At 39.8% G+C, this 20,966-nt stretch overlaps 1 protein-coding gene across 1 annotated transcript; it reads left to right on the top strand.

Moving 5' to 3' along the window:
- Positions 1–693: 693 nt before the first annotated feature.
- Positions 694–20,913, top strand: PYROXD1 (pyridine nucleotide-disulphide oxidoreductase domain 1). The gene is made up of 12 exons (XM_055711325.1): positions 694–940; positions 5,190–5,270; positions 7,561–7,680; positions 9,093–9,221; positions 12,653–12,726; positions 13,474–13,634; positions 14,582–14,682; positions 15,960–16,089; positions 16,983–17,095; positions 19,238–19,360; positions 19,661–19,798; positions 20,314–20,913. Exons 1-12 carry the CDS (start codon positions 860–862, stop codon positions 20,560–20,562), a joined length of 1,500 nt encoding a protein of 499 aa, XP_055567300.1. The 5' UTR covers positions 694–859; the 3' UTR covers positions 20,563–20,913.
- Positions 20,914–20,966: the final 53 nt, after the last annotated feature.

The following is a 20,966-nucleotide window of genomic DNA, read 5'->3' as shown; positions in this document are numbered from 1 at the left end:
CGTTTATACGCGTCAGTCTGTCCCCTGACTGTGACACATACACCTCGTACCACACTTGTCCTAGTCTCAAAACCAAAGAAAGAAGCAGCAAAGCCATCGGCTGCGGCGACTGAAAGCGGAGGGGCCGCTGACCGGCGGGGCCGCGCCGCGGGGGCCGCCCGGTGCCTGCACACGGTCCCTGCGCCCGGTGGCACCTTGTGCGGGTGGGGGGGGCCCCGGCGGGGGGCGGGGGATCCCGGGGTGGGGGTGAGGGATCCCGGGGGGGTGTTGGGGGGGCCCGGGGGGTGCGGGGGGCAGCTCGGGAACACCCGCCCCGTGTGCACCGCCACACGCTGCCGCCGTGCTGCTTCTGTTGTATCCAGCATCGGGGGCGGCTGGGGAGAATGCAGTGTCTCGCATTCCCGTGTTTCTTTTTCCTGATATCCCGTTAAGGGATGAAGAAAGACCTGAACCTAATTTTTTTTCTTTGTTTTTTATCATAGCTATTTGCTATCTGCTCTCTCTGGTCCCTTGGCAAAGTCCATCAGAATCCTCCAGCGTTCAGGCCCGCGAAGTCCTCGCTCCACCAAGGAAGAATGTAACTTCCAAATTAAATAAAAATCAGCGGGAAAAAGGTGTGACGGGCGGGCGAGCTGAGGGAGGGGTGGCTCCACCGCCCCGCCCCGCCCCCGCCCCGCCCCCGCGGGAGGGCGCGCCGCCAGCAGAGGAAGTTTAGGCGCCACCGCCCGCCGTAGCCGGGCCGCTGTCGCCGCCGCCCTCCACGGCCTGGCGGGGAGGCGGCGCTGAGGAGCCGCTCCCGTGGGTAACCGGCGATTATTTTTTTCCTTCGGCGGCGGCGCGCAGGGGAGCAGGCAGGGAAATGGCGGCCTCCGCCGGCGCTGCGCGGAGTCGGTTCGTGGTGGTGGGCGGAGGAATCGCAGGGGTTACCTGTGCGGAGAAGGTAAGGGCCCTCCTCTGCCCGCCTTGCGCATGCGCGGCCCGCGCGGCACACCCCACCCCACCCCCCCCAGCCGGCAGAGAACACCGGGCGCGGGGGCCTGGGGCCGAGCGGGGTGTCATATTGACCCCGCACGCCAGCCTCGGCCCTCCCCCGCAGCCCCGGCGGGAGCTGGGCCGGTAAGGCCGGGTCTCGGCCCTCGGGCCCCTGGAGGAGGCTCCCCAGCCCCGTGGCGTCACCGGCCCTTTAGGCGCCTTAACCGCGGCCGGCCGTGGGCGGCGGGAGACCGCCGGGCCGGGGGGGGGCGCTCGGGCGGCGCGGTTCGCTTGGAGGCGTACGTGTTTTATAGGGTCGACTTACGAAATTACGTAAAAACAGTTCATTAGATTTATTAGTCATTTCATAGATATTTTTATCTATACATTAATTACATAATTACGCGCCCCCCTTGTTTACAAATAATTTGTCCCTCTTTTGAAAAAAAACCCAAACCAACAAAATGAAACAAAACTAGCCCCAGGGAAGCAGTGTTGTAATATAAAAGTATTTGTCGGTCTAGAAATATTTTTGAAGAGGTTAAAATAGTCCTGCAAATAACCTGGTACGAGTTTACGACTGCTTCATAAAAAGGGGAGTAAAACTTTGTAACTTGGGAAAGCTGCCATTCGGTGTGCTGGCCAAGAGGCCAGGAAGTTGAAGGAGTCCTGCGTGCATCATTCCTCGTAGCCATAAAGTTTGTACTGCCGCTCAAGTGAAGGCTGCTGCGATGTCCTGCTTTTTATAAAAGCACTGCTCTGTTTTTCCTGTGTCCATGTTCAGGGCTGTACACCTGTGGACGTTGTCCAGTCTCCAGCTTTCCATGAGCTCAAGCTCTAAAAATAAATTTATTTGTTTCTTTTTTTAAAGGTTTTTAGTGCTTTTAAAGTAACAGTAACTGGAGGTAACTTTGTACCTATAGTGTGGAATGAAATGATGTGGGTATTAGTTCAGTGAATATTTTATATACTAAAACTAAAAAGCAGTATAAAGACTGTGTTTCAGATATATCTGTTCTCTGGTGATGAAGTGATACTATTTAATTTCTGACATTGTATAAACTACATGCAGGCTAATTTAAAAAAAAATACTGATACTGTTCTCCATCTTCATGGAATTAGTTTGTTTCTACTAGTTTGGGTTTTTTTTCCTTTTATTCATGGTTAATGCAATATGTGGGCACTGGTACTACAGACCCTTAAATACTATATTAATAGGAGTAATCCCTTAAAAGTTGATTAAACTATTCACATAATTAAGGCTCTTGTGTTATCCCTATGTGCTTGCAAGAATAAGTTTTGGGTCATACATTTCATATTCCCAAAGACTTTGTTTTCCTGGAAGTAATTTAGAATTGTATCTAGTTGCTATGATCCTGTTTCACAATACAGTTATTTCCAATTTATAGTGGATGTCTGTAATCTTTAAGATTGCTGTAAAAGGGACTAGCATTTATTGTTTTCTTGATTATTTTTTTTTTCTGCTGTGTTTGTGCCAAAGAGTTAAAGCTTTGGTTTTTTTGTCAGTTCATAGAGAGTACCACTTACCCCCCTGGGCTCTTTCCCTCACCTTTTTTTTCTTTTCCTTGGAAAAACCAATCAGATTGTTACATGATGGCAGAGACTTGCCTCTTTTTGGCTCATCTCTTAGTACTGCAGGAAGCACAGCAGTGAGTATTAGTGGTCTTTTAGTATATGTTTTAATTCACTAAATCCATTAAAAGTGGCACTGTGTTCTAGAAGAATTTCTGTGTTGTACATGTATAGTTGAGCGCATGCTTTAAATGAAAGAGGAATATTGAACACAATTTTTCTCAGCTCTAGTGTTGAGCAAGTACAATTCTGTGGAACATAGTAGCAATAAACAACTTGTCCATCATACTGCATTTTAGGTATGCATTATGTGATGTCTTGTAGTTCAGACTTCTCAGGCAGCTGAGAGCAATCGTTGCATCAGGTCTGTCTCAAGTATTTTCACATATAGTTACTTTTTGAGTATGTTTTGAAATATTCTGACAAAAATGTCTTAAAAGTTTGAGTTGGATTTTTTTTTTATTGCCACAAGATTTTTCATGTCTTACGTAATTTCTGCCTTTCATGCTTATATGGCAGCATTTCTTTCTAGATTGTAATGACTTGCACATTTCTGTATGCATGGATAAACCTAATACTCTATCTGGCAGATTTTTAGTTTTAGTATTTTTAAAAGTAAAGAAATGAAATAACCTTAATACTACTAAATGAAAGTTTCAAACAACCATTAAATCTTAATAAGAGGGCAGAGGTAAGCATTTGAGTATAACTGATGCAAAATACATGATGGCTGTCTTAAAATTACATAGACTCACAGAATGATTTAGGTTGGAGGGGACCTTAAAGATCATCTAGTTCTAGCTCCCCTGTCACGGGCAGGGACGCTTTCCAGTGGATCAGGTTGTTCAGAGCCCTATCCAACCTGACCTTGAATAATTCCAATGATGGGGCATCCACAGTTTCTCTGAGGAACCTGTTTCAGTGTCTCACCATCATCATAGTAAAGAATTTCTTACTTATACCTAATCTAAATCTCTGTTTAAAACCATTACCCCTTCTCTTGACGCTACAGGGCCTGGTAAAATGTCTCTGTCTTTCTTGTAAGCCCAGTTTACGTATTGAAAGACCACAGTACGGTCTCCCTGGAAGCCTTGTCTTTTTCAGGCTGAACAACCTATCTCTTAGCCTGTCCTCATAAGAGAGGTGCTCCAGCCCTCTGACCATTGACCAGCTGTATTCTGGGCCTGCTGTAACAGGTCTATGTCTGTCTTGTGCTGGGTGCCCCAAAGCTGGATGCACTACTCCAGGTGGGGCCCATTGACCTGCTGGCCACTCTTCTTAGGCAGCCCAGATACGATTGACTTCGTGGACTGTAAGCACATGTTGACAATCCTTATCTAATTCTTAACCAACCAATATCTCCAAGTCTTTCTCTGCAGAGCTGCTATCAATACATTCATCCCCCAGTCTGGACTAATACTGTTGATTGCCCCAACCTGGGTGCAGGACTGTGCACTTGACCTTGTTGAACTTCACAAGGTTCATGTGGGCCTATTCCTCAAACCTGTCAGGATCCCTCTGGATGACATCCCTCTAACCAATTGACTGTACTGCTCAGCTTGGTGTCATCTGTGAACTTGCTGAGGGTGCGCTCAATCCCACTATCTGTCATTAATAAAGCTACTGAGCATGATCTCTGTAGTGTTCTGTTGTTTTTCTGAGGCTTATTAGATACAGCTGGGAGCACCTGCTGCAGCACAGTGTGTTACTTAACCTTCCTATTTTCAGTCAATACAAAGTGTTCAGCTGTGATACGTGTGAAATACGTTAGGGATTCATGCTATAAAGTGTGGATTACATAGCCTTGTTAAATTAATTTGTATTTGCCAACGTGAATCTCCCTTAAACCAACAAGGCTTCACCACATAAACCTTCAGATCACACAGGTCTGAGGTACAGGAATACATGCTAGTCCCTTTATAGCGCAGCTGGTTGTGTATGACATGAAGCATCCTTCTTCGTGGCTTATACAACTGTTCTGTTCATCTACAGAATGTGGTGACAAGGAACCCTGCGTTTTGCCTGTACCTCAGAGACAGATGATTTGTTCTTGACAGAGCTGATTTATTTTCTGTGGCAGAACAATGCATGTTTAGAATAGGAACTTTTCACTTTGGCTTGGGGCTTTTAAAAGTCTTCTATTGCTTAGTAGTACTCTGAAGAGAATAATCCATTTATCAGTTTACTAAATGACATTTAAAATAGCCAATAGGAGTTAGCATTTCCTCTGTTAAAATTAAATCTGTGAACAATTACTCACTACTGTGCAATAAAAATAAGTATGTCCAGTAACTGGGTATCTCCAGAAATCACATGATCATAGGCTGTTCCATAGGCTGCCCTTTAGAATACTGTGAGAATAGGCTTTAGAGTAATCATTTATATCATGGTTGCAGTTCCTGAAGATGTATTTGTGTGTAAATGAATCAGTCTCGGGTCTCCAAATTCTGTTCATTTTAGTTGTTATTCTTTCATAGTCTTGAAGTAGTGTTTATCCAGTAGGGTTCTACAAGACTAAAGTAATGTAATAATACATGCTACCTTTCACCAATAAGTTTATTGTCTTAAAGTCAAAATCTATTGATGACTGTATTCACTCATCGTGATTTCTGTTCCTTTACAAGCTGGCCATGGAATTCCCATCAGAAGATGTTCTTTTAGTGACAGCTTCTCCAGTTATAAAAGCTGTAACAAATTTCAAACAGGTAAGAGAGACTTACTTTTTGTTATGGGAAGACCTCTTCAGAAGTTTGCGTAGGTACAAATAATTTAGAACATAATCCTGAAAATGCATATGACTTTGAACTTATTTTCATGTTAGTGTGGCTGTAATAGTAAGTGCTAGCAGGGCTGAAGAGATATTTTCTAGTGATGCATAATCATTAGTAATTAGTGAATATATTCATGCCATTTGAGCAAAGGTTAAATTGGATGCTTATATGGTTGAAGTATTTTTGAAGTTACTAAAGCTTTATTCCACTGCATTATTAATGGGGGCTCCATTTTAAGCACTGTAATGGTATCTTTGAAATAAATTACTTCAGAAACTTAGTCTGGCTGGCCGTTCTTCTATACAGCACTGTGTTTGAGTTTCAGGCAGAAACAGACTTCTAACAAGTAATAAAAAAGGGATAGTCTTCTGTGAAATTGCCTTCAGCTTTTTCTCCAGCAGCTGGTGATTCAATGACCTCTCTCCTGCTGGTTTGAGAAAGAAAATAAAATCTGTACATGAATTCAGATTTCTGGCCTTAGCAGGTTCACTAAGCTAGTTTTGCTGAGGTGCTCAGATCTTGGAAAGCACTGCTTTTTTTCCCCACTCTGAGGGAACTTCAAACTCTACCATAGGGCACGGAAAGAGTTGGAGACTGGATTGCACTGAACTCAGGACACAAAGCTGCCAGCCGGTAAAAAGTTAGGTTTTACCTTGTCAGGGAAAGTTAAGACATGGAGAGCTAGGCTTCCACTTGGCCTTTAGATTCATGACTGCCTTTCTGAAACATGGTATCTAACAGATGAGGCATGTCTCATGATGAGTATGTGATAAGAAAGAAAAGCCACTCTAATTTATCTGACAGTCCGGTTTTAACGTAATTCTTCCTGGTATATGAATGCCTAATTCAAATAACTGGGGCGGCTGTGTGTGTGTGTGTCGAAATAAAGCATAGAGAGATTTGAACAGCAGTTCTTTGCATGTAGTGGCTGTAATTGACTGTCAGCATCTCTTCCTTTTTGCGCTGTGGTTGTTGTCCAGGGCTAATGGGACGCTCAGAACATGGCTGAGAGACCGAGAGCTCTATGTGAGACTGGAAGAATAACACCCAGCTAAAGAATATCTTCTGAGCTTGAGTGCTGACAGTAGGGTCATGAGTATCCAGGAAAAGACATTTACACGTTGCAGAGGTGTAGAGTCTGTAATTCACATTGGCAGAAGTTTCAATATCTGAAGAATAAGGGAATAGCCAAACACTATCTGAAGGCAGCAGCATTGAAGTTTTGGACACGAGCATCTTGATTTCTCTCTGAATTGCAAACGTTGTGTGGCTTCTGGTTCCTAGTTTTGTTCCAGACTCTTTCGAGTATTCTGTAAAGTAGAAAGCGTGGAGGTTCCCATGCAGGTGCTCCCTTCTGGAAGAACCCCCAGATCAACATAACTTGAATGTTTTCCAAGTCCTGGTTTGTGCCTGCCCCTGCACGCCCACCCCCTGCCCAGAGTCTCTGTAGTATCACATAGTGACTATGGATGAGATGCTGAGTAAATGCTTTGAGGTGATCTTGAATCTGTTTTGCCTGAACACTTGCCTTATATGTCCCGTTCACAAGTTGAACAATGGTAAGCTCTTTTCCTGCCCTAAGGGCCAGCTGGCTACCTGCAACAAAAGGTTTTTGAATCATTAGGGTTTTGCAGAAAATGTCAGTGGTGGGGTTTTGTGTTGTGGGTTGGGTTTTTTTTTAAATAGAATAAAAACATTTATTCCAGAAAAAAGTAAGGTATTTTATTACAAAATGTTATTTATATTACAAAATACTGTAAGGTATTTTGACGAAAATCTTTTTCCTAAAATGCCAAGGAGAGGAAAATGCTTGTATGGGAGAATATTACTGAGTAATTTCATCAAAGTTACAACAAACAGAAAAACAGGGTCTTAACACTGCATCAAGTAAGTTAAAAAACAGTGTTAAAAACTGTAATAATACATTCTATTTATGGAATAAAACTTCATAGCAGTTAGAGCAGCCATCAGGGTTCTCCAGTTTCTCTAATTCTCCAGAATTAGAATTCTCTGTGCTACTTTGTAAAGAGTCAAAGAATAGGCATGAAAGGATTCTATATAGAAAAAGGAACTTAGCAGTAACGTGATAACATGTGTTGTGACAATACTGGCTTTATGTTGTGACTTCTTTACTGGAAATGAACATAACACATTTTGTTACAAGCTTTAGAAAAAGGGATGGATAAATGATTCATATTTTTAAATACCTCTCTTCTTCCTACAGGTCTCCAAAACACTTGAAGAATTTGATGTGGAAGAGCAACCAAGTTCTCTATTAGAAAAACGTTATCACAATATCAAAGTTATACAGTCTGGAGTAAAACAGTTGAAAAGTGATGAACATGTAAGCTGGTGTTTTGTCTTTTATATGTTTTTTCAATTTACTTATTTAAGAAATATCTTAAGCAGTTCAACGTTCTGGGTGTGAAATTCCGTTCAAGAACATTCTGGTTATTAAAGTGTTAAGTTACCAAAATCACAAGAAAATACTTCCTAACTTTTAATTTCACTTATGACTTACACTGTTGTTCAAGTAGAAATACATATAAGGGACAAAATTGTAGATCAAAAATTGCTTGTTGATTAAGAGACTGTATCTTTTAGATTTAATTCTTTGACACCTTAGACATACTTTGTTGAATATCTGATTGGAACAGCAGGGAAACCGGTTGATGAAACCAATACTGTATGTCAGTATAGGTGTCTGAAAATTGCTGTAACCCTTGATTGGAGAGATCTCTGATTCTTGAATTACTGCTTGTTGCTACAGAGACCAAAATCTTAAGGACTTTGTGATATGGGGTGGGGGGGGGTGGGGGGGGGGTGGGGGGTGGGGAAGAGTTCTTAAACAACATTTCCATCTTTTCTTCTTTATTTTTAGCAGGAAATACATTGCAAGTATGAGCAATGTACGGCATGTAAAGATCTGTGTTAGTGCCTGTGTCAGCTCAACATTATTTTTCACTTCAACGTTACCAGAAATTCACATTAAGATCCAAAACTGGTTTTGCTTATTTTAAGTTAGAGATATGATTCCAGTTAGATTCTGCTAATATTTTGAATTTAATGATATTCTTGTATCACTTCTATAATGGTGTTTTAGTTTAGGTATGTGTCTGTGGACACAAAGATTTCATGTGTATAGATTTGGAGAATCTTTTGCCCATAACCTTTAAAAACTCTCTTTGTGCAAAACTAGTGTAAACTATTTAGCTTCTAGTTTGGAAAACAAATAAGGTCATAAAATGTTAAATTTTAAGTACTGCTTGTTGCAGAATGATGTAGCTTGTTTAGTGCCTACCCTTTTTCTTTAGCAAAGAACAGAATTTGCCGGTTTTCTAAACTGTATTCTAGCCTGTGCCAGGTTAAGTTATGTACAGGTTTACCGTTGTTGAAATGTTTTGAATGAGATTTCTTAATTGCTAACATACACTAGTGCATAATGTTAATGGGGTGGGGTATTTGTCACATAGAAAACCTATTCTAGTACAGCTAGTAAATACAGTGACACCAAGTGGTAATCCTTGTATGTCATCTTTCTTTGAGTGCGCTGTCTGTCATATAATGTCATATGCCTGTAAGTTTGTGGTGAGTGTAATGCAAATAAACGACACAGAGTCAATGAGAGTAGGAAGGCTTGCTCTTTAAGAAGCGAGTTACAGCTTTTAATACCTGCAAAATACTGTGATGCTAAGGAAAAAAATGCTGATGCTCTCTTAGAGGTCTGCAGTTGCTTTTTCTCTTCATTTTTAACAGAGGATTGTCACTGAAGATGGGAAGGAATATATGTATGAAAAACTTTGCCTGTGTGCTGGAGCAAAACCAAAACTAATTTTTGAAGGAAACCCATATGTATTAGGAATCCGGGACACTGACAGCGCACAGGTAAATTTGTTTTGGACTTAAAAGTGTATAATATATTCCTGCTTCTGATGCAAAATACTAAAAATGATTATGGAGTGAAATGGAGAAACAGATGATGTTTGTTATTGTATATCCTTAAATACAAACACTTTCAGTAGCAGAGAAATAGCCTTAAAATACCATTAATTAGTCACTAAATTTGTTAAGTTTATAAATAGCTCATAGACAGTATTTCTGACATGATAATCTAGAATAAATGGTGTTCTACCCTCCATGTGGAAGCCAATCTGAAAATACAAGCAGGAAGTAGGCATCAGTAGAAACTTCCCTGAGAAGGTGTATCTGCTACACTGTATGAAGGGCTGCTTCTTACAGTGAAAAGCTACTGTAGGGCATTTTTTTTTTTAATTCTACTGTAGTTTGTCCCCATTGTACAGAAAAGAGTTGTAGTCAAAGTTGTGAAAAAGTTTTCAAATGAAAAATGACTTGGACTAAAACTTCAGCTTGGAAGTAGAAAGAGGTTTCACTGCTATAGGTCTTTAGAATTAGAGGAGACAGGGTGAAAGTTGTTAGAAGGAGAATTTCACACAGATGTGGGTACGGTTAGGCTTGCTTTAATCGCAACTCGGAGTTGGGCCACCACCTCAGTGATGGGCAGAGAACAAAGGGGTGCAGCATGGCTTATATACACTAATCGGATCACTAGTCAAAGTCAGAAGTTCTAGGAGTTTCCTTTGGTCTTACCAGGTCTGGAATCCATCACCCAGTCCTGTCCCAGTTGATTCATCTATTTGGTTCCAGTCTCTGACTTGGTTTCAGGGTCCTCCTCAGATCATGATCTTTTTTCCACCTGCTTTAACTCACACAATCCTGCAAGCACACTTAAATCTTTGAACAAGCAATTCCTACCCATCTATATTAATTTTTCTAAAGACATCTGTGTTTCAGAAAGCACCTGTGTACACAAATTTCTCATCTATTGTTTTTCTATTCTCCTGCTGATTAACTTGACTACGTTTTAAAACAGCCTTGGAGTACGGCTATACAAAGGCCGAGGCCTGGTTATGCCAGTTATCAGCTTCAGCACTTCAGATTTCTTAATTCAAACTACATTTTCTTTAACAAAAGTGAACACTGCTTCTTCATAGCATAAAAACTGGAGTTCATCAAATTAAGTTTGATGCTGAGAATAAAAAAGATGTTACTTTTTCAAGCAAAGTGAAGTGAAACTATGAAATTGTTGTTTGTTTTGGATATTAAACGTTTACCTGAGTTAAAAAAAAAACACAAGAGAAATAAAGAGGGAAGAAAAAATACATGTTCCAGGATACTATAGTCATGTGCTTGTTGTCTTCTGATGGTCTTCCCTGTGCGCCCACTGTTGGGCACTGTGGGGAAACAGTAGACTGGACTATCATTTGTCAAAACTGATGTTGAATGAGGCTGAAAATGCTTGTTTCTAAGGTTTTGTTTGCTTTTTATTTTAATGATGATTGGTTGTGTCCGCTAGTCCCCTCTGATACAACTTCAGTGTCTTTCTCTGAAAGGATTAAAGGACTGCAGTTTTCCTGATCTTTTACAGTTCAGGCTCTCTTGACACAGTTAGTCAGGTAAACTGGAAGCACATAAGAACAGATTTTTGTGTAATTGCAAAAATTGGTCTAATAGTCATGATTCTTGATTTGTTTGAAAGAAAATACTTGAAGTGGTTGTACTATGATCTAAAAAATACTGTCTGGCCTGTGTTTAAATTTATTTTATTTCTCTGTCATAGTTTAACCCAGCAGGCACATAAATACCACACAGATGCTTGCCCATCCCTGCTGTGGGATGGTGGAGAGAACTAGTGGGGAAAAAAAACAAAAATTTGTGGGTTGTGATAAAGACAGTTTATTAGGACAGGAAAGGAAGAGATAATAATCATGACAAATTAAGCCGAAAAAAACTCGGAATGAAGAAAACTGCTAGGAGACTTTTTGTACTTTTAGTAGCAAGGTATTTATTACCTGCGTGGGGGAGGAGGTAGTTCACTCTGAAGCACACGTGCAAAACAGGCTAATTTATACATTTGACATACGTGATTGCAATGTCTCTACATACATTATTCATGCGATTACAAAATCTCATTGCATGTTAGTGATAGGTGGAGCCTGGGCAGAGTTCAGGTGGAGTCTTCTCTTGGCATCAGTTTTGGGAGGGTCGTTCAGGCCTTTCGGCCCTGCTCAGGTGGTTTTCCTCAGGGCTGAACTTTTCGACCTCCTTTCATAAGTGGCTCTGCCAGACTCTTGTACAAAAAATCTTGGCTTGCTACCATTTTCTTCTATTGATATGTCTAACTTTATCAGATGTATGATTTCTAGTACCTGGTATGGCAGTCTCTATCAATGGCTTAGGCTTGGGTACAATGAGCAAGAACAGGGTGATTCAGCACACCATGCTCTGTTTCCTTGGTACAAGAGAGTTGAGCAATTTTGCAAGACAGAATGGGGCATTTACAGAGCTGAGTCTCTTCTCAGGGGTCTTTAGGTTTTTAGGCCTTATTCCTTTTCATAAAAGAAGTAGAGTATACAGAACAAGCGATGCACAATGCAGTTACCACTTGCTGACCGATGCCCAGCCAGTTCCCAAGCAGAAGCTGCTGGCCAGCTTTCCCCATAGCTGATAGTATTGGAATGTCCCTTTGGCCAGTTTGGGTCAGCTGTCCCAGCTGTGACTTCCCCCAGCTTCTTGTGTGCCCCACCAGCTTTCTTGCTGGTAGGGTGGGGTGAGAAACTGAAAAGTCCTTGACTTAATGTAAACACTGCTTAGAACAACTAAAATGTCAGTATGTTATCAACATTACTCTCATCCTAAATCCAAAACACAGCCACTAGCTACTAGGAAGCAAAAGAACTCTATCCCAGCGAAAAGTAGGATGTTCTGTCACCCCTAAGGTGTGATTTGGAGACTTGTTTGTTTCTGAAAGCTTTTGCACAAATAAAATTGGTTCTCAGACTTGCTACAAATTATTTCTTGGATTACCGTTTCCTGATAAGGAGTTTTTAAATTACCAAGTTTCTGTATCTTTGCCTTTTTAATGTTATACAGATTACTGTGAAAGTTATGCAAGTTGTGATATCCCAGTGTTAATAGTCTGTAGGACACAGAACAGTCTCCTAGATTCTATTAAAGGCTCTGTTGAATTGGTTTACATGTTATTATTTTATCTCTCCTGTCTCAATTTGAGACTTGTAAGACGGTAACAGTAACTTCATCCCTTAATGTGGTAGAACTTTACAGGTTTCATTAGCTTCTGTAACAGGTCTTAGCATAAGTAAATGCATATCATTAGTCTGAGAAAATTAAAATAAGATGACTAAGAAAGCAAGAAAATATTGGAGAGGATATAATTGATCAGCGTGAAGGAACATATAATCTAAGTTGTAATTGACAATTTTCCTTTCTTAATGCAGGCTTTTCAGAAGAATTTGGCTCAAGCTGAGAGAATAGTAGTGGTGGGAAATGGTGGGATTGCACTTGAATTAGTGTAAGTAAATGACTAAATCTTGAAGATGCATATGCAAATAAAATAACAATAAAATGTTAAATGTATTGTGCAAGAGTTTGGGAGAAGGTTGACTTACAAAATTGTGGTTCTTGAAGCATTTGATCAAAATAACTTTTTCACAGTGTAGTGGTGCTTACTGTCATGTAAAATTCAGCAGGCTTCAGGAGAAGCTTTGACACAGCTATCAAGAATATACAGTGTTTTTCTGGTTTGGCACCAACTGAGATTTCTGTTAACAATGGTAAGGGCAGTGTTTCAGTTAGAAAACTTGTCTGACTTCTGGAGACAGAAGATGTAACAGGAATAAAGAGGTGGCTTATCTTGCACCCAGCTTAATTTAAGTCAATAGAACTTCTGAAATGTTTGACGTGACCTTTGTCACAGATAGGATACCGAACCGTGTGGTCCTGCAGTCTGCTAGGTTACAGAACCACCTGTATTAGACAATTATATGGTCTTGTGTGGTGTTGTAGGGAGTCACTTTTTCACTTTCAATAGACTGTCCTCTGCATGTCTCCAGCAGTTCATGTTCCAGGTAGTACAAACAAGATATAAATGCCTGTTCCTAGCAGTGGACAGTCTGGCATTGCAGTGGATTTGATAGGTTTAAAAGTCTTAGGTCCCTTATTTCAAGCTTCTGGAATGATACCAGGCACACTTGTGTTGCTAAGTCAGATCCTTTTCAGAATCTGTCTGCCACTTTATTCATTGTTTAAATGTCCACAGGTATGAAATTGAAGGCTGTGAAGTGATCTGGGCTATCAAAGACAAAGCCATTGGGAACACTTTTTTTGATGCAGGAGCAGCTGAATTTCTCATTCCAAAGCTAACTGCTGAAAAACGAGAGACTCCAATTGAATGTAAAAGAACAAAGTACACAATGGAAGGTATGGTGCTTTGGTCTCCTAACACGGCAGCAGCAGCATTTAATTAATTTAGCAGGCTGTAAATAAGGTTTAGTCTTATTATCAATGGCATTTCCTTCTTCAAAAAAGCAATATAAAATCCCCTCCAGAATTTATGTAGACACACAACAGCATGTAATAGTTACCTGTAAACTGCAAAAATGTGCTTATCTTTATATCTGTGCCAAGTATTCCATCTGCTGAAGAACTTTTTTTTATTTTCTGTAATGTTTTAATGTTTTTTCTGAATTATGTCAGCATTATGTAAAGACCTGTCCCATAATAAGCTACTGGAGGACCAGATAAAACATCACAGACCATGATTACAGGTGCAGTGAAACTGTAGTGTTAATTAAGAACAGTTAATCAGAACTGCATGAACAGATGTGACAGAAACATGTATTTGACCAAAATACTAACAAAAAGAAGAGCATGGTTTTAGACTTCAGGTCGGAAGAATAAATTGTGAGATTGTCAGCCTAAACATCACTAAATGGCACCACCCAGTGTTCTTCACATGTATCGTGTTATGTTAGAATTCGCACTTCCGTGCAGTGGGGAGGGGACAGTGCACATTTGCTGGCAGATGGACATCAGTTCAAATGTTAGCACTGGTGCTAAGCAACCAAGTCTATGGCGCATCTCCAGAAGCCTGGTGCTGTTGGGGTCTGTCTGGCTCTCAAGGGTCCATGCAGACGCCTCACAGTGGCATGGTTGTTGCTGAGATGAGTGAACTAATGAAAGGCATAAAACTGAATGGTGGCTTGGAGTCTGACTTGTCTGCAGGTTAATGGGTTTGGGGGCGTTACATTTTGTCTTCCCTTTTGGCAACCAGATCGTATTTCTCTTAATTGAGGACCCTCGTTCTGAATTCTGCGGGCAATGTAGTATGCATGCTAAATCTGATGATCTTCATCTCTTTCCTTCAGGAAATGAGGAAAAAGAAAGACCTATAGCAGCAGCTGACAAACTGGGCAGTGCCTTAGGCCCTGATTGGCATGAGGGCTTAGCTCTTAAAGGGACGAAAGAGGTATGGTCAAAATCCTGCTTACACATTTGCTGAAATATTGCTTTAAGTGAGTAAGGGTGACAGAATGTGAAATACCACATTCAGGATTATCAGAAAAATAGAAATCAAACGTGCTTGAGCAGATCCTCCTGTTCCGTCAGAACTGAACAGGAAAATATGTTAACACAAAGGAATTTTCTGCCTCAGGAGAAAGGCGGCTAATCGGATCCACTGGCATGAGTTTAGCAGTTTGCTCTTCAAATTGAAATGTAAATGTGGGTTTGCGTATTTCTGTAGGACTGATGTCAATCCTAGCTTTAACCAGAAGCAGTGGTGCCTCTATTGTCCTGATTTCAGCTGCCATATGTACATTTTCTTATGTGAAAAATAAGACAGTAGGATTTGTACAGAGGTGCAGGGAACATCAGTCCCCTGTCACAGTAGATAATGAAATGCAAAATGAGTAGTGGACTCATGAGCACTGTGAAGAGTTTCGTGCTTGAAATTAAATAAAAATCCTCACTTTTCGTAGGTTTTTATCAGGTCTTTATTAATTTCCTAGCTGTTAGCTGTTTGCATCTGTAACACATTTAAAAGAAAGACCTTTCAAAAGGTGATCAGTCATAGATTCTACCGAAATAACAACTAAAGGACACTTAGGGTATTCAGCACATTAGTTGGCGGTGTTTTGGCTGTTGAAGGCTGTGGAAGTATGTTTGTGTAGTGGAGAGTAAAACCTTTCGAGGCCTGAATCCACAAAACAGTTTAGAGAAATGGGCAACCTTCCTAGTTCTGTCTTGAGCTTAGAATAGAAGTGGTTGAAATATGGGTTGATGAAACAGGATATGTTTTCTTTTTCTTTCTACAGCATGTAGAACATACACTTATTATTGTTATCATAATTTAATTCATGATAGGAAAGTAAGGGATTTGAAATCCTGAAAGATAGAAAAGATGAGTTTACTTTTTTCTGGTAAGTTCTGAATTCTCTTCCTGTAAGCTCAGGGCAACTTGAATATGTTTTCTGGCATGCCTGGAAAAGCTAAATTGTAATGAAATTTCAAGGAACATCAGATACCTGCTGAAAAAGCACGTGAATTGCCATTTGCTATGGTTAGATCTGTACTAAAAAAGGAAAAAGTGTGGGAACTAAGCTAATGCGTCATGCTTTAGGACAGGATACATGGTTCTGGTTTTTTTCCAGTTTAGTAACGTCAATTTACGTGAAGGTATACTTGGTATTAAACATGTTGTTATTTCTAATCATTATGTGTACAATTTTGTCAATCTTTCTTTAGTTTTCTCATAAAGTACATATTGAAGTACTATGTGAAGTGAAGAAAATACACTTACAGGAAGAATTTATACGACTGCAACAGACATCTTTCACTTTTCCTAAAGAGGAGAAGAACATAGAACCAGACGAGGGTAGGTGTCAGTGCTGATGAGAAATAATGTGTTGAAGATAAAAGCAGTGCTGGAGCATGTTTGATCTTGTTTGCTGTTCTAGAGCAAATACAGATTTGGAAAATAAATCCTTTATTTCTGTAAATTAAATGGAGCTTGAGTAACAAATAGTAGTTGAGCATTTGATTTATGGGCTACAATTACATTAAAAAATGTTATGGGTCAGACCCTTTTTCCACAAAGTCACCTAAATCCTTTATGCAGAATACCCCTTGCTTGTGATGGTCCAATAAAAACATATATTAACAGTGGTGTTAAAACAGAAGAAAAAAAAAATAGTGTCAAAATGAAGTAATCTTTCAAAGAAAGTAGAAGAAAATATTACTTGTCATGAATAATTCTATTAATAAATTCATCTCAAAGAAAATTAATATTTAAAATAATATCTTAATAGCCAGTTACTCCCAGTATAAAATTCTAGGAAGTCAATTCTCTGATGTTCTTTTTGCTTTGAGGCCTTTCTTGTGCAGCTGTAAATTTGTATGTAAAAGAGTATTTTGAAGTTGTGTACTTAAGAGAACATCCCATGGGTCTGAAGAAGTGGCAGGACATAGTATTTTCCCCCAACAAATGAGGGCTTTGATTTAGAAAAAGTTCAGAAAATGTTAATAGTAGGACTTGAAGCTAAGCTCCAAAATCTCATTTTTTTTTTCTAGTCCTGAGTGAAGGTAAGAAATGTTATAGGTCACCTCTGATAATTTTTTGTTTGTTTTTGATTTTTATTTTTCCCTACCTAATCCATTCGATATCTCAAAAGATTATATTTTTTTCTTCTTAATTCATGGCTTAAGACATAATTAATAAGGTAATTTCTGTTGGTTACTTTCTCAGGGCAAAATTTTCCCCTTTTTTAGTGCTATGGCCTGTATATGTGGAATTAACTAATGGAAAAATTTATGGTTGCAATTTCATTGTCAGTGCAACTGGAGTTGTGCCAAATGTTAAACCATTTCTTGATGGCAATAATGTAAGTATACTGATTTCTTTTGAAGTTTAAGTTGTTTTTTAAGGTGAAATAAGCTTTTTCAGCTGGTTTATGCTTGTATTCTGACAGGAAGTATTGATTGCTAAAGGTTTTGAATGTTGTACAGTGTTTCAAAATACGGCGGGTATATATTGTGTTGGTATATAATATCCAACATAATAAAAAATAATTTGACTTGGCTTATTATGTTGCTACTCATATGTACAGTATATATATACAATTTACACTGTAAAGATTAAGCCTATACAAAGAGAGAAAAACATTTGTATGATTAGTTCACGCGGCAAAAATCTTATTTTACAAATGTTAAAGTTTTCTCCTGGGAAGGCAGCAGTCATTTCCAGTATTCTTGATCTGGGAAACTGAGCTGTGAAGGTGCTCATATTCACTGAGGGAAGTCACACTTTGGATCTGCATCCAAACGTGGATGATGATTAGAGTTCATAGCTGCCATGTGGATTTTTAGGCCTTGAGATGGTTTTGTCTCCGTGTTAGGTGTCTTGTTTAACACTGCCTGGCAGCTCAGCCCCATGCAGCAGCTTGCTTACGCTTACAGTAGAATGGGGGAGGAGGGTTGGAAGAGTTTAAAGTGGCAAAACTCATGATTTGAGATAATTTAGGCAAATTTAGGCAAAGCAAAAGCTGTGCACACAAGCAAAGCAAAATAAGGAATTCATTCGCTGTTTCCCATCGGCAGGGAGATGTTCAGCCATTTCCAGAAAAGCAGGGCTTACAGGCATGACAGTTACTTGGGAAGGCAAGCGGTGTAATATGAACGTCTCCCTTTCCTCCTCCTTCCCCCAAGCTTTTTTTGCTGGGCACAACATTGTATGCCTTGGGGTATCCCTTTAGTCAGTGGGGGTCAGCTGCCCAAGCTGGGTCCTCTCCCAGCTTCTTGTGCACAGCAGCCTCTTGCTGGCAGGGCAGCATGAGAAACAGGAAAGTTCCTGAGTCTGTGTGAGCACTGCTGAACAACGACTAAACCAGCCATGCGTTATCAACACTGTTTTCAGCACTAATCCAAAACATAGCCTCATAGTAGCTCCTGTGAAGACGGTTAACTCTACCCCAGGCAAAATCAGTACATTAGGGTATTTGGTGTTTTGTGGTACCCTCCTAATTAGGAAGTAGAACACGATCCTCTGAATAAAGCAGAAGAAAATTATGGAAGCACACATTGGATGTTTAGCCATGAAATACCCAAGGCCTCCATTAGAAAGTTTGATTAGGTATTTAGGTATTTGCAGTGGTATTTTTTGGCCTTGGCAAAAATACAAAATGAGACTAGGTGTCCCTGTAACACATGTAGTGTCATTGGAATTTGGCAAGCTGTGTTACGTCCCTGCCTAGGTATCAGTAATAATGTTTCACAAGCCTATGCTGTGTTCTAGAAATAATGCTTAATGCTTTGTATCTTACCATGGAGGCCTTGCCAGTCTGGACAGTCTCATGTTAAATGATTTTTTTCAGTATGCAATGGTGTTTAAGCTTTTTTTAATACAGAGTTTGAGATATTTTGAAGGCTATGTGAATGTTATTTGTAAAATGCAATACTGCTATGTTCTTAAACTTGGTGAGAAAGGAATGCAGAGGTTGTTAGGAAGTTCTGCTTTTGTAGGCTAAGTTTGTATTTGCTTATTTGAAAGGTTATAGGTTTGAAAAGATTGAGGAAAAACTCTGCAAGAGCAGGATTGCATTATAGTATGGAGAAGTAATACTTGGTATCTAGACAGTTGTGAAAAACACTTCATTATGGTACTCTTCAGGGGATCTGTTTTCTTCCCTTGAAGATGGGGGTCTTGAGACTGAGGTTTGAACAATGTGTTTCTCTGGTTGTCAGTCTTTCCTAATTGAGTCAGATTAGATGGGAGAATGAATAGCCGCAAATTGTTCACAGTGAATGACCTTTTCTCTGTTGCTACATGGCATCCAGAAGAGCATCCTGCTGGGTTCCTGTCCTATTTGTTCATATGATTTTTAGGTCTTCAGATGTTTTGATAAGCAGAATAGTGAACTTACTTAAATTTTTTTAGGAGTAACAAATGAGATGACTGCTTAACATGGGGAAGTTGAATTACTTCCAGTTACTATTTTTCTTATTGCTGATCTGTGCAAATACTTTAGTTTGCTGTAGGTGAAGATGGAGGTCTTAAAGTAGATAAGCACATGCACACATCCCTGCCCGATATATATGCAGCTGGAGATATCTGCACAGCTTCGTGGGAACCTAGTCCAGTGTGGCATCAGGTAAATCATATCTTAAGATTGTGCACTTAGCAGCCATCTAATCTACAAAGGAAATTGCACGCTATTACACAGATGGGAGAAAAGAAAGTTCAATTGAAGCAGAAACCAGTGAATTCGAGTAGATAGTCCTGGGTGTGTTGATGACAGATAATTTTATCTGCGTGGCTGAAAGCCAAGCTGTTCAGCCTTTCTTGTATAATGAAAATACATAGTATGCATTGATGAGAACAGTGAGTGCCGGTCATTGCACAGTGACATGTATTTGTGTTTTTAAATCCTTGTAATATTTTTTTTTTTCAGATGAGACTGTGGACTCAAGCTAGGCAGATGGGATGGTATGCAGCAAAATGCATGGCAGCAGATGTTTTAGGGGAATCTGTTGATATGGATTTCAGCTTTGAACTATTTGCTCATGTTACAAAATTTTTCAATTACAAGGTAAAGCAAATACAGTCTTAATATTCTTTAAACCACTGAGGAACCCATACTGCTTGTTTATATTCACTTGCTAACTCTGAGCAGGTAGTTCAGTTTTTCTCTATATAATAATTAATCTTAGTTTAGATTTTCTCTATTCACGGTAACTTTGAATCCTGAAACTGAGAAGCGCAAAGATCTTTACAGTTATATTACAAATTGTAATTGGGGAGTGACAACCGATCTACCTTGCATCTTCATACATATTCCGTTTCATTAAGTTTTGTTCATGGATAAATTTGACACAGTTCAGCACGGTAACTGGTGTTCATTATTGGGGATTGTGGATGGTATTTTCAGGGTGAAGATTTTTATTTCTGATGTGGGTTTCCAAGCCAGCGAAATGGGGGAGGTTCCCTAGGGACAAGTATTTCCCAGTTTACATCAGTCTCCTGAAGCTTAGAACTGTTACCAGCAGAAATGCTAAAAGCCACTGCAATGTTCTTATGAGTACTGCTTCTTTTTCCTTCTGTTAGGTGGTGGTTTTGGGAAAATACAATGCTCAAGGCTTGGGTGTAGACCATGAACTGATGCTGAGATGTACCAAGGGACAAGAGTATGTTAAAGTAGTGATGCAGAATGGCCGAATGATGGGAGCTGTGCTGATTGGTGAAACGGACTTGGAAGAAACCTTTGAAAACTTGATTTTAAATCAAATGGATCTTTCAGCCTATGGTGAAGATCTCCTGAATCCAGATATCGATATAGAAGATTATTTTGATTGAACAAAACCCCATTTCCATTTTGTATGAAGTTTGGACACAGAGTAATATGTCTTACAAACTGTTTCTTCAGGATTACCAGAAATGAGGGATAAGTGCGATTCCTTATTAAGATTTTGTGTTCATCTTGTCAAAATACTGACCGGCACATTAAATTAATCTGTGCAGAAATGCAACAACAAAAGCCAACTGGATTAGTGTTGGCAAGGAAGTTTTGTCTAGACTAATTCACATACGAGAACACGGCTATGACAGTTAAAAAGTGAGTCACTGTGCTGTTGAGATAGCACTGCATTCGCTTGAATGTGAGGTAGCCTTCACTTTTAAAACATAAATAAAATGTGTTAAATCCTGTGCCTGACTCGTAGCTCCCTTCTTCCCCAAACCGTGCGTAAATTGCCTGCTAT

Source organism: Falco cherrug, chromosome 5 (assembly GCF_023634085.1).
Source record: "Falco cherrug isolate bFalChe1 chromosome 5, bFalChe1.pri, whole genome shotgun sequence".
Classification (NCBI taxonomy): domain Eukaryota; kingdom Metazoa; phylum Chordata; class Aves; order Falconiformes; family Falconidae; genus Falco; species Falco cherrug.
The sequence above is the reverse complement of the archived record's forward strand: the minus strand, read 5'-3'. Positions and strand labels throughout refer to the sequence as shown.

Excerpts from the sequence above, each read along its gene's own strand:
- PYROXD1 (XM_055711325.1), top strand. The coding sequence starts at position 860 with ATGGCGGCCTCCGCCGGCGCTGCGCGGAGTCGGTTCGTGGTGGTGGGC. Across the intron at positions 941-5,189 it reads GGGTTACCTGTGCGGAGAAG|CTGGCCATGGAATTCCCATC; the intron begins GTAAGGGCCCTC and ends TTCCTTTACAAG. Across the intron at positions 7,681-9,092 it reads AGTTGAAAAGTGATGAACAT|AGGATTGTCACTGAAGATGG; the intron begins GTAAGCTGGTGT and ends CATTTTTAACAG.